We start from the raw sequence: 13,069 nt of genomic DNA, 5'->3' as shown, positions 1-13,069 counted from the left end.
TAGTTTTAGAGCATTTCAAAGATTTAGCCATATTCAAATAGGTTATTTGTTGGTTATAAACTTTGAAGATTACCTTTTAAAATTCTTTTAATATACTACAAGTATGATAAAGCCTACCTTATTCATAAAAGTTAACAGAATTCATTTTCATATTCAACACTTTTTTGAACACACAGATATACCTTGAGAACTTGCAACTAAAAGTAGTCTACAAGCCATGATCGATATGGCCTCAAAAAGGAAATCTGATTTCTACCAAAAACAAAAAAACACTACCTTAAATGGTTTATATTTACTTCTATGTTAAAATTGTTTTTAGAATTACCTTGTTTCCAAATCAAAAGTTAGATATAGAGTATTATGCATAAATGGACCAGATTGAGTCATGTCTGCAATCCCAGCTGTTCACAGAGAGAGATGAGAGGACACAGTTTGAGGCCAACCAGAGCAAAAAAGTTCATGGGGCCTTGGGCATGCTGAAGCTAGCCACAGTAAGGCAGAGGAAGATATGATAACTGGGTTCCCAGACTAGCCTGGTCAAAAATCACAAGCACTACTTAGGCACCAAAAGCTCACACCTGTAATCCTAGCTACTTAGAGGATGTGATCCAGAGGTCTGCAGTTCAAAGCCAGCCTGAGTAAAATAGTCCAAAAGACTATGACAAGCATGAGACAAACTTCAAATCCTAGTTTATAGGAAAAAAAAAAAGAAACATAATTTTTTGACCTATAAGATTTCCTTTTTTTGGTGGGGGGGGGGGGGGGGGGTCCAGTCGTGGGGCCTGAACTCTGGGCCTGGGCACTGTTCCTCAGCTCTTCAGCTCAAGGCTAGCGCTCTACCACTTGAGTCACAGAGCCATTTCCAGCTTTTTTCTTTTTGCTTATGTGGTGCTGAGGAATCAAACCCAGGGCCTCATGCATGCAAGGTAAGCGCTCTACCACTGAGCCACCTTCCCAGCCCCCTATAAGATTTCTTATGATCTGAATTTGGGTAAGTGATACAGTTGAACAGGTTCCTCTGTCCTTTGTATATAGCAAGAATCAAGGAAGCTGTTTGTTCGTTTAACCTGACTCTAGAAATCGCTAGTAGCTTCTTTGCTATCTAGTATGAGTTCTTGTCTTCACTTCCTAAAGAGCTACAATTGGTCGCTTTTCCAAAGCACCTTGATTCTTTACTAAGGGCAGGGCAGTCCATAACTTGGGCAATGAATACTCTCACTAGAATTTTGGTTTCTACGTCTTTTCATGGACAGAGTGGGAAATTAAAAAAAAAATACTAATTTTGTTAAGATAAAATAAGTTCAACCATTTCCAAATTAAATTGTTGATTATATCTGATTCTCCTTTCCCAAACTGTAATTTAAAGTCAATGGGATAACAGAATTACCACATAATTAAGCTTCTATTGTTCTAATGGTTATATTTACACTAATATCTATACATAAGTAAATATATATGTGTATATACATAATCACATGTATATGTGTAATCTCACTTCTTCATTTTGTCCTTGTTCTTAAAATACATAGTAATATACTTTGTGAGTACATATAAGTATTCATAAATGCCTGTAATTTCAGCCATGATTAAAGGCCAGCCTAGGCAAGAAGTTGTCAGCCTGGGCACTGATGAGACAAACTTCAAATCCTAGTTACCTACAAATCTAGCTACTCAAGAGACTGAGATCTGAGGATCCTGGTTCAAAGCCGTCCAGGCAAACAACCAAGACACTTATCTCCAATCAAAGTCAAGTAAGCGGAGTATAGTGGTGCACACATGGACTCCTAAGCCCTGTAGAAGGTATACTAGAAAGATCTCCAGTCAAGCAGCAAAATGCCAGACTGGAGATGAGGCTCAAATTGTCAAGTGACAGTGTGAGGCCCTGAGTCCAAGCCCTGGAACCAGTACAAAAAAATTTTTTAATACACAGGAATCTATAAATCTGATGGTTTCCTAGTACGGGCAATATTAAAATTAGTCATTCATGTGTCTCCTTTATCCTCTTAATATTTTCACTTAGGAGTATTTCATGACAGTTATCGTAACTAAAAAGCAAACAAACAGCCTAGTAAGCTTTTTTTATGCTCTTTCTATTCCATTTTTGATGGTCACACTTTACATTGTTAGAACACATAATCATACTATCCCTTTTCCTTTCGTCGTGTGTGTGTGTGTGTGTGTGTGTGTGTGTGTGTGTGTGTGTGTGCGCGCGCGCGCGCAGGTACAGAGGCTTGAACTCAGGATCTGGAGCTCCTATGTTTAAAAATGTTTGGCTTGTCACTCACAGCTTGTACTCTAGCACTTGAACCACATCTGCAGTGTGAGTAATTGGAAATAGAGACTCTTGAACTTTTCTGCCTGGCCAACCTCCTCAGATTTCATCTGTCTAGATACTTCCTGAATGAGCCACTAGTGCCTGGCCTATTTCTTCTCCTTTGTAACTATTTAATCTTAATTCAACTAATAAATAAATACATATTTCATGATCATCTGATATCTCTCTACTTATCTTGGTTGCCTGAAACTCATTCTTTAGTAGACTACTCAGAAAGGACCAAGATTCTCTACTTTCTTTTATATTCATAACAATTTGGAGCCTTCATATTTGAGTATCACATATATAATCTTCAGCTATTTTTATTTTACTTTCCTTAATTAAGCATCTTAAACAACAAAAAGCTATTTCATTGTTTCCTGGCATGAAATACTTAACTCAAATTGTTGTTGTTTTTATTTTTGCCAGTCCTGGGGCCTGATCTCAGGGCCTGGCACTGTCCCTGAGACTCAGTGTGCTCAAAGCTAGCACTTACCACTTGAGCTACTGCATCATTTCTGTTTTTTTCTGAGTAGTTGATTGGCAATGAGAGTCTCATGGGCTTTCCTGCCCTTGGCTGGCTTCAAACCACAAACCTCAATTCTCAGCCTCCTTTGTAGCTAGGATTACAGGCATGCACCACTTGCACCCAGCCAGATTTTTTTTTAAATGCAAAATTATTTTCTTTCCTTTCAAACCAATAATTTGATGTTCTACCTAGATATCCAAATAATTTTTCCTGTCCTTGAAGATTCCATTGTCTTCCCAGTGTCCCACTAATCTTAAGTCAGTTTTTCAGGGTATATTTTTGCCCTACTTTTAAAGTTTATCTTTTTTCACTTCAAGAACATTTTTCTGAAATTATAAACATTAGAGTTTGGTGGCAGCATACTTGCCTACCGTGCTAAATGCCTTAAGTTTAAACCTAACATTAAAAACAAAACAAAAAAAAAAACAATTGTTTCAGTGTTTGTTTGCAAGGGCTACTACTAATGTACATGAAGTCACCTTCTATATTTGTCACCTTCTATAGAATATTTTTATCCTAGTTTATTAAAAATGTTTTCCTATTTTCACCTTCTATTCTTCTTAATGCATTATGTAATTCCAGCTTAGTCTTCATTTTCTTTTTCTTTTTCCTCAGTGTTAAGTATTGAACCCAGGGCCTTGAGCATGTTAGGCCAAGTGCTCTATCTACCACTGAGCTACATCACCAGCCCACTTCTGAAATGATCTTTTTTCCCTTTTTAATTCTTTTCTAAGGTCTATCACCTCACTTGTAATTATTATTTCAACTAGAAATAACAATTTGCCATTTTCTTAATTTTGTAGTTCATGTTGAATTCTTTGATTTTAGTTTCTAACATACATTCATTGTCTGTAGAGAAGTTATTCTGTTCTTCAATCTTTTTTTTCAATAACTGTGTACAGAGATTCAACCATGATTCTTGCCTTTTATAGATTATCTCATTTCTTTTTCTCTGTTTTTTCTGTTTTACTCAATTTTGTATCTATTTTCATCAGTTTTTCCTTGATGCAAGGTTCTCCCTGGAAGGGAGGCCTCAGCCACTCCAGTCCCTTCAACTTTAGCAGAGACATATTGCTCTCAGCCCAAACTCGAGTCTGCTAGTGCCCTTAGGGTTCAGTTGCTATTTCATTAGCTACCATGGTAGCCAAAATATCCTCTTGTTCTCAGATCTATCAGATACCCTATTAATTCTCAATGTTGCTGAACAGACTGATTTAGACCCATAAATTATACCAGTGATTTCTCTCTACTCATTTATATTTGACGGTTCAAAAGGCATACTCTATCTCATATGCCTTATTGATGTTTGTGGCTTTTCTAGATTATTATTCTAGTTGCCTATTTCTATAAGGAATCTCTCTCCTGGATTTCAGCAATTATCTAGAGGTTTTGTTTATATAAAATTTAATATGCTAGGGCTTGGAAGGTAGCTCAGTGGTAGAGCGCTTGCCTTGCATGCATGAGGCCCTGAGTTCGATTCGTTAGCACCACATAAGCAAAAAGAAAAAAGCCAGAAGTGGTGCTGTGGCTCAAGTGGTAGAGCTCTAGCCTTGAGCTGAAGAGCTGAGGGACAGCACCCAGGTCCAGAGTTCAGGCCCCACGACCAGACCAAAAAAAAAAGAAAAATTTAATATGCTAGAAAATTATTTACGCAAGAGATTCAGCCTGAAAGTTCCAGTTCAAATGCTTAGTTCTAATTTCCTCACCTTTAAATGAAAACCCAGCCAAATGCTGATGGCACATGCCTGTAATCCTAGCTACTCAGGAGGCTAAGATCTGAGGATCATGGTTCAAAGCCAATCTAGCAGGAAAATCCATGAGATTCTTATCTCCAATTATCCACCAAAAAAACCCAGAAGTGATGCTGTGGCTCAAAGTGGTAGAGCCTTAGCCTTGAGCAAAAGAGCTCACAGGCAGTATCCAGGCCCCAAGTTAAGTCCCCCGACCAACAACAACAACAAAAAAAAAAAAAACAGAATTAGGATTGGGAATGCGACTTAGTGGCAGAGTACTTGCCTAGAATTCATGAAGCCCTGAGTTCAATTCCTCAGTACCACATAAACAGAATAAGCCAGAAGTGGTGCTGTGGCTCAAGTGGTAGAGCACTAGCCTTGAGCAAAAGAAGCCTAGGGACAGTGTCCAGGCCCTGAGTTCAAGTCCCAGGACTGGCCAAAAAAAATAATAAATTTAAATTTAAAAAGTAAAAATGCCTTATCTAGTACAAAGTTTTTGTGTACACATATATGTTTGGGCACATGTGCAAATTGAAATGTCTCTGAATGAAAGTAAGGTAGCAAGAGTGCTTTTTGTTTCCATTTTGTTTACTATTGTACTCCTCAATCCTAACAAGTATATTTTATGTATTACTCAGGCAGGAAGGACAGATAGAGGGACAAAACAGAAAGGGCAGGAAGAAAACACTGGACAGGACACAAGAAGCTAGTTAGGACAAAAAAGGGGGATGGATAGGAGAAAAAGGAGGTATTATCAGGAAAGACAAACTGGACAACATAGGAGAGATGAGAGAAGTACATGGGACAGGAATCAGACAATGAATGGAACAGGAGTCAGGGAGTAGATAGGACAAGAGCTTGAACTGATTGAGATCAATAGGGATAGAGCAATATGGAGACCGAACTGAAGGACAACGCAAGATAAAAGGGGATTGGATACAGAATGAGGCATCAGGGAAGTATTACCAGGATGAAACAAGGTGGGATAGAAAGGGATGGAGAGTAGTAAAAGAAGGACAGAATAAACACAGCAAAATAAGTTTGTTTATTGTTACTGATTATTTGGTAGAAAAGGTATTGAAATTGAATAAATAAAACAAACAACCACACTTGTTGGGAGAAAAGCAATCCTAACAAAATGTACATGTTGAACTGATTATACATACCCGTAAGTTTCGGAGAGTTAGACCCTGAAGCAGTAAGACTGCAATGCTCTAGCACTGCTAGAACTGAATGAACCTGTTTCTATCTCAATCTAGGGGTAACTATAGGGAAAGCTCTGCTGCCTGACAACACATTACATTCCCCATTAACAGCACTATCAGAGAACTTTTTGCTATGTCTTCCCAGGCTAACTTGACTAAAAAAAGGTACAAGCATGCCTACCCACTAATGGAAAGTACAATCTAAGAAGATTCATACCAAACTGGTTTCTAAAATTAACTTATTTTTAAAAATAATGTGAAGCACAATAAATTTCAAGGCCCAAATTATTTTATATGTACTTACTGGAAGCATGGCTTCAGCCCATTCCCCATGTCCTCTTTGTAGAAGTTTAATTCTTTCTAGATCATAACAAACTTGTACAAGATCCCCCACTTGAAACTGTGAAGTGCCTCCTTCTGCACCCTGCACAGCATCCCCACTTCGGACAATGTTTGCTTTTGTGAGAACAGCAGGATTGAAGGTCCACCTATAAAAGCAAAAATTGAAACTCAAAACTGGTTAAGTTTACCTAACTTTAGTACTTTCTTCATCATTACAGTGAGAACAAACCTTGTGACATATCAAAAGAGTAAACCAACCCTTTGCAATTACATTCTGAGCATTTGCTATTTCTTTCTATAAATTTTCCTATTTTAGAAACTGTTTTTTCAGGTAGGACTTAATATGTGGCCCAGACTGGCATCAAGCTCATTATCCTCCTGTTTCAACTCCTTGGGTTTAAGAGTATATCACCATAACTGGCCTAATTTTTTTTATATGTTTTTTATTTTTTTATTTTTTGTTGGTCATGGGGCCTGAACTCTGGGCCTGGGTGGTGTTCCTTAGCTCAAGGCTAGTGCACTACCACTTGAACCGCAGTGCCACTTCCGGCTTTTTCTGCTTATGTGGTGCTGAGGAATCGAACCCAGGGCCTCATGCATGCGAGGCAAGCACTCTACCACTGAGCCACCTTCCCTATGTTTTTTATTGTAAAACTACTATACAGAGTGGTTACAGTTACATGAGTAAGGTAATAAGTACATTTCCTATGGAGCATTGTTATCTCCTCCTTTGTTTTTCCCCTACCACCCTTTCCTTCCCCACCTCCCTAATTTTATAATTTTATCATAAAATTTGAGAAATGAGAGAAATGAGCCAGGTGCCAGTGGCTGACACCTGTGCTCTTAGCTACTAAGGAGGCTGAGATCTGAGGATTCAATACCACTAATAAATGGCCACTGTTTAAAAATAAAGACATCTGAAAAACATGACAAATCAAAGTGCCATTATCACACATGTACATCTAGATCACTATTATTAAAGCTCTACTATGAATCCTTACAGATCTTTTATTAACATACTGAGTGATTTATAAGTTACAAAGTGATATTCTTTTTAGAGAGACAGAGAAGCAGAGAAAGAGGCAGAGACAGATACAGAGACACTGTTTTGTGACTTTTTTTTTTCACAGATAATATGCCTTGGAAGATTTTTCCATGTCAGAAGTATGTATCTACGTAATTCAATTTAACAGTTACAGACTATCATACCCCATATCATGGGCATACACAAGTTAATTTGGCTAATTTCCTATAGTCTATCATTTAAAGATTTTTCAAATTTCCACAAGTACATACAATACTACAAAGAAAGTGAGATGATCAAGATATACTGTACTCATAAATCGACAGGAAATTCCTTTGTACAACTATTTAAAAACCATTTTTAATATATTTTTAAATACCATAAAGAATATCCTTGTATGTATATGTTTCTTTACATGGAGTCAATGTTTTACCAAAGTCTTAAAAGAACAACTTAATAAAGTGTATATTATTAACAATTGTCAGACTCAAGCTGCTCTACAAATTATACCATTTCCTCATACTAGTGCCAATCTCATGGATAAAAATGCTATCTAGTTTTAATTTGCCAAGTGTGGTTATAATCACTCTATGAAAGCCAATTTGGATTCTGATTTCTTTACTATAACAAATAAGCATTTCCCCATGCTGCTCTACTCTTCATAACCAACATTTTAATGATGACATCTATGCCATCAAACAACATATGCCACAATGTATAACACAACACTTTCCTTGGTGCTACATTGAATGAAAAAGTCTTGAAACTTTGAAACTAGGTGTAGGTATAACATAGAACTTTATTAGCATAGGCAGGAACTTCCTAGGTAGAATTCCAAGGGCTCATTAAATAGGAGAGAGAACTGACAAATGAGACTGCATCAAACTAAAAGGTTTCTACACAGTAAAGCACACCGTTACTGGGGTAAAAGGAATCTATACAGAAAGAGAGAAAGGGTGCACAAATGCAATCATGCTATTCAGTATACACAATGTGGATAATGACAGGAAGTGCAAAGTGGGAGAAAGCAAAGGAAAGAGGTAACATTGTCCAAAAAAGTAAATATATTCATTACCTGACTTATGAAATGGTAACCCCTCTGTATAACACCTTAATAATAACAATAAAATCATATTTTTTAAGTCTACAGTATGGGAGATCTTTGATATATGGAGAGTTCAAGAAATTAAATTCCAAGCCGGGCGCTGGTGGCTCACGTCTGTAATCCTAAACTACTCAGGAGGCTGAGATCTGAGGATCACGGTTCAAAGCCAGCCCGGGCAGGAAAGACCGTGAGACTCCTATCTCCAATAAACCACCAGAAAACCAGAAGTGGCACTGTAGCTCAAGTGGTACAGCGCTCACCTTGAGCTGAAGAGCTGAGGGACAGCACCCAAGCCCAGAGGTCAAGCCCCAAGACCAAAAAAAAAAAAAAAAACTAAATTCCCAAAGCATCAATAACCACATTGACAAATGAGCAAAGGAACTAAATAGAGGATTCTTAGAAGTAAACATGGCCAATAAACATATTAAGAGATGCCCAGCATCTTTGGCCATAAATGAAATATCTGTAAGACTCATATCTCCAATTAACCAGACAAACATCAGAAGTGTAGGTATAGCTCAAGTGGTAGAATGCTAGCCATGAGCTAAAAACCTGAAGGAGAGCATATGCTCTCAAGCCCCAGAACTAGCACCAAAAAAAAAAAAAAAAAATACTACCCAAGAATTTTGTGCAACAAAAAATTCTGTAATAAGATTTAACATTCCCAAATAACAAGAAAATATTTAATAAGAATATGTAAGCTCAATGCTTGATAAGAAATGTACTTGTTATCTTGCCCATGTAATTGTAACTCCTCTGTACGGTATTCTCACAATAAAAAAAAGAATATGTAAGCTAATCAAACATTCTTAAGAATTTTTAAAACAAATTCAATTTTATTGAGATATAATTTACATACCATACAATTCACTCATTAACAAGTAGTGTTTATTTAAAAAGTTGTGCAACCATCACCATTATCCAATTTTATTTTCACTCCCTCTTAAAGATACCCAACTATTAGCAGTCATTCTTCTCCCTAGGCATTATGTATTCAATAATATACTTTGGTCCTTCAGACTTATTCTTGACATTTTATAGAAATAAAATTAAAATTAAATTAAAAAAAAAAAAAAAAAAAAAAGAAATAAAATTACATAGTCTGTGACCTTTTCTGGCTGGCTTCTTCCCCTTAGCATTATGTTTTCAAGATGCATTTATGTTGCAGTATATGTCAGTACTTTATCCCAGTTTATGGATAGATACTAATTCCCACTGTATGGATATGTCACTTTAAAAAGTTTTAACAAGGTTTTATTTTAATATAGCAGGGTTAAAGTAGGAAGAAATGAAAAAGAGAAGCATTTCTTGCTCCCCATATAGGAAATGAAAGACTCCTGAAATACCACATTTTGTTTATCCACTTACTAGAAAGACTCCTGAAATACCACATTTTGTTTATCCACTTACTAGCTAATGGACAATCTGAATTCTTTATTTTTGTTTTGTTTTTTGGTCCGGTCATGGGGCCTGAACTCTGGGCCTGGGCGCTGTCTCTCAGCTCTTCAGCTCAAGGCTAGCGCTCTACCACTTGAGTCACAGCGCCACTTCCGGCTTTTTTCTTTTTGCTTATGTGGTGCTGAGGAATCGAACCCAGGGCCTCAGCATGCAAGGCAAGCACTCTACCACTGAGCCACCTTCCCAGCCCAATCTGAATTCTTTCTATATCTTGCTCTCATGAATGATTCTTCTACAAAGACTCATGCACACAATTTTTTGGATATCTGTTTTTAATTCTGAGTGTGTGTGTATGTGTATATATATAAAAAGCAGAATTGCTGAGTGATATGGTAACTCTGATAAACACAATGTGAAACTTCCAGACTACTTTCCAAAGTGACTCCACCATTTTATAGTGTGTGTGTGTATATATATATATATATATATATATATATATATATATATATATATATATACTGATTTCCAATTTTTCCAGCAACACTTTTCTTCAACAATTTTCCTTAACAACACTCATTATGTGCTTTTTCATTCCAGCCCTCTTGAATGATTCTAGACTTTGAGTCAGTCACACTGAGATCTGTAGTTCTGATATGGACTTCAGTATCTTTTTATGAGTGTTGTAGAAAGAACTATGTTTTCAAAGAATTTATATAAGAAACCCCTGATCCCCAATGTAACTGTATTAGAGAGAGGGCCTTTAGGGAAGTAATATGGTTAAATGAGTAATATGAATAGGGTCCTAATCTGACAAGACTGGTGTCATTATAAGAGAAACCAGAGAACTCTCTGTAATCATGCACAGAGGAAAAGCTATATGAGATATCACAAAGTGATAAGATGGACATCTACATACCAGGAAAAAGGTCTCAATAAAAATAAACTGTAACAGTATCTTGGTCTTTTGTCTTTTAGCTTAGGTAAGCATAATAAAGTAATTTTCTACAGTGTAAACCATTTCTACAGTATTTTTGTATGTACGTGTGTGCCAGTCCTGGTGCTTGAACTTAGGACTTGGGCATTGTGCTTTTTTTGCTCAAGGCTAACACTCTACAACTTGAGCCACAGCTTCTTTTCTGGCTTTTTTGGATGGTTAATTGGAGGTTAAGAGTCTATATGGGGCTGGGAAGGTGGCTCAGTGGTAGAGCGCTTGCCTTGCATGTCTGAGGCCCTGGGTTCGATTCCTCAGCACCACATAAAGAAAAAAAAAAGCTGGAAGTGGCACTGTGGCTCAAGTGGTAGAGCGCTCGCCTTGAGCTGAAGAGCTGAGGGACAGCGCCCAGGCCCGGAGTTCAGGCCCTACGACCGGACGCCAAAAAAAAAAGTCTATAGACTTTCTTCCCTGAGTTGGTTTAAAATTGCAAGCAATCCTCAGATACTCCTCTCAGCCTTCAGAGTATCTATACAGGTAAGAGTGTGTATTTTTAATGGAATCCCTAGCTATAATACACTGGGCTTACTGGTCATCTCCACAGTTGCTTAGGAAAATGTCTACTCAAATCCTTTGGTGAGCTGTATTGCCTTTCACTTTTTAATTTTAAGAATTTTTAGCTGGGCACCAGTGGCTGACACTTATAATGCTCAGAAGGCTCAGATGTGAAGATAGCAGTTCAAAGACAGCCCAGTAAGACAAATCCTAAAAACTCCTATCTCCAACCAGCAAAAAGCCAGAACTAGAGATGTGGTTCTAGTGGTAAAGTACCAGGTCTGAGTAAAAAAAGCTGAGCAAGAGCACAAGGCCCTGAGTTCAAACCCCAAACCCTAGTACCTGCACAGTAACAAATTAAAATCAAAAAACTTTGTATTTTCTAGCTATGTTGTCTTAATAGTCACAAAGTTGGGGCTGGGAAGGTGGCTCAGTGGTAGAGCGCTTGCCTTGCATGCATGAGGCCCTGGGTTTGATTCCTCAGTACCACATAAGCAAAAAAGAAAAAAGCCGGAAGTGGCGCTGTGGCTCAAGTGGTAGAGCGCTAGCCTTGAGCTGAAGAGCTGAGGGACAGCGCCCAGGCCCAGAGTTCAGGCCCCACAACCGACAAAAAAAAAAAAAAAATGAACTGACTTCTGAGAGAGAGGGAGAAAAGGTGACACTGTCCAAAAAGAAATGTACTCAGTACCTGATTTCCGTAACTGTAACCCCTCTGCACATCACCTTTACAGTAACAATAAAAAAATGAACTGACCTAAATGGAAGGGATAATTTCTGAACTCTATTCCATTGAATTGTATTTCTGTCTTGATTGTTACAGCTTTTTGGTTTAAGTTTTAGAACTGGGAACGTGAAACCTCTAACTCTATTCTTGTTCAAGGTTCTTTTGGCTATCTAGATTCCTTGACTTTACAAATGAATTTTAGGATCTATCCATTTGCACAAAAAAGAACCAGGATTTTGATAAAGATTAGCCTAAATCTGTATATTAATTTGGGGCATGCTGTCATCTGTTTTGAGGTAAAGTATGTATTCACCCCAAAATATATTAAAATCTTAATTCAAATATCTGTTAATATGATCTTATTTGAATAATAGGGTCTTTACACATGTAATCAAGTTAAGATGGGATCGTACTAGATTTGAGTGGACTCTAAATATATATCTTCAATGGTTAGTGCCTTTATAAAAACGTCATGGGCTGGGAATGTAGCTTAGTGGTAGAGTGCTTGCCTAGCATTCATGAAGGAAGCCCTGGGTTCCATTTGTCAGTACCACATAAACAGAAAAAGCCAGAAGTGGAGCTGTAGCTCAAGTGGCAGAGTGCTAGCCTTGAGCAAAAGCTCAGAAACAGTGCCCAGGCCTGAGTTCAAGTCCCAGGACTGGCAAAAAAAAAAGAAAAAAAAAAAAAAGAAAAAAAAAAAGGAGGAAGTCATATAAACAAGCATAGTTGTAGACACCTGTAATCCCAGTACCAAGGAGACAGAGGCAGGAGGGTCTTGTGTTCAAGATCAGTCTGAGCTACATAGCAAGACCATGTCTCAAAAACAAAAACAAAAACAGAAATTCAGGTACATATAGGCCAATGAGACAAGCAGCAAGCAAGAGGTACAGAGTTTGAAGCAAAGACAAACTATGTGATTAAGATATAACCCTAGAAATATGAACAAGAAAAGTTTTGTCACAATTCTTATTTATAGAAAATCAATATGACCTATTATGAACAAAGAACTTTATAAGCTATACTAAAACCTAAAACATACATTGCATTCTACTACTTCCAAAGGAAAAATAAAAAGTATAGAAAACTTGCATTACAAATATATAAAAGTCATATTAAAATTTTTTTTAATTCACATATAAAACACACATGTACATTATTGATTCTGCTTTACCAATATAGTCCGGATTTTTTTTTTTTTTTTTTTTAGTA

General features: G+C 37.2%; 1 protein-coding gene across 1 annotated transcript in view; it reads right to left on the bottom strand.

Moving 5' to 3' along the window:
- Mib1 (MIB E3 ubiquitin protein ligase 1) overlaps positions 1-13,069 on the bottom strand; it is a 113,781-nt gene that overhangs the window by 57,926 nt on the left and 42,786 nt on the right. Inside the window, exon 7 of the mRNA XM_042675013.1 lies at positions 6,086-6,269. Coding sequence (XP_042530947.1) covers positions 6,086-6,269 — 184 coding nt within the window. The remainder of the gene's footprint in view (positions 1-6,085; positions 6,270-13,069) is intronic.

This window comes from Dipodomys spectabilis, unplaced genomic scaffold (genome assembly GCF_019054845.1).
Source record: "Dipodomys spectabilis isolate Male_0828 unplaced genomic scaffold, ASM1905484v1 ptg000024l, whole genome shotgun sequence".
Lineage (NCBI taxonomy): Eukaryota > Metazoa > Chordata > Mammalia > Rodentia > Heteromyidae > Dipodomys > Dipodomys spectabilis.
Note: the sequence above shows the minus strand (reverse complement) of the source record. Positions and strands in the feature narration are given on the sequence as shown.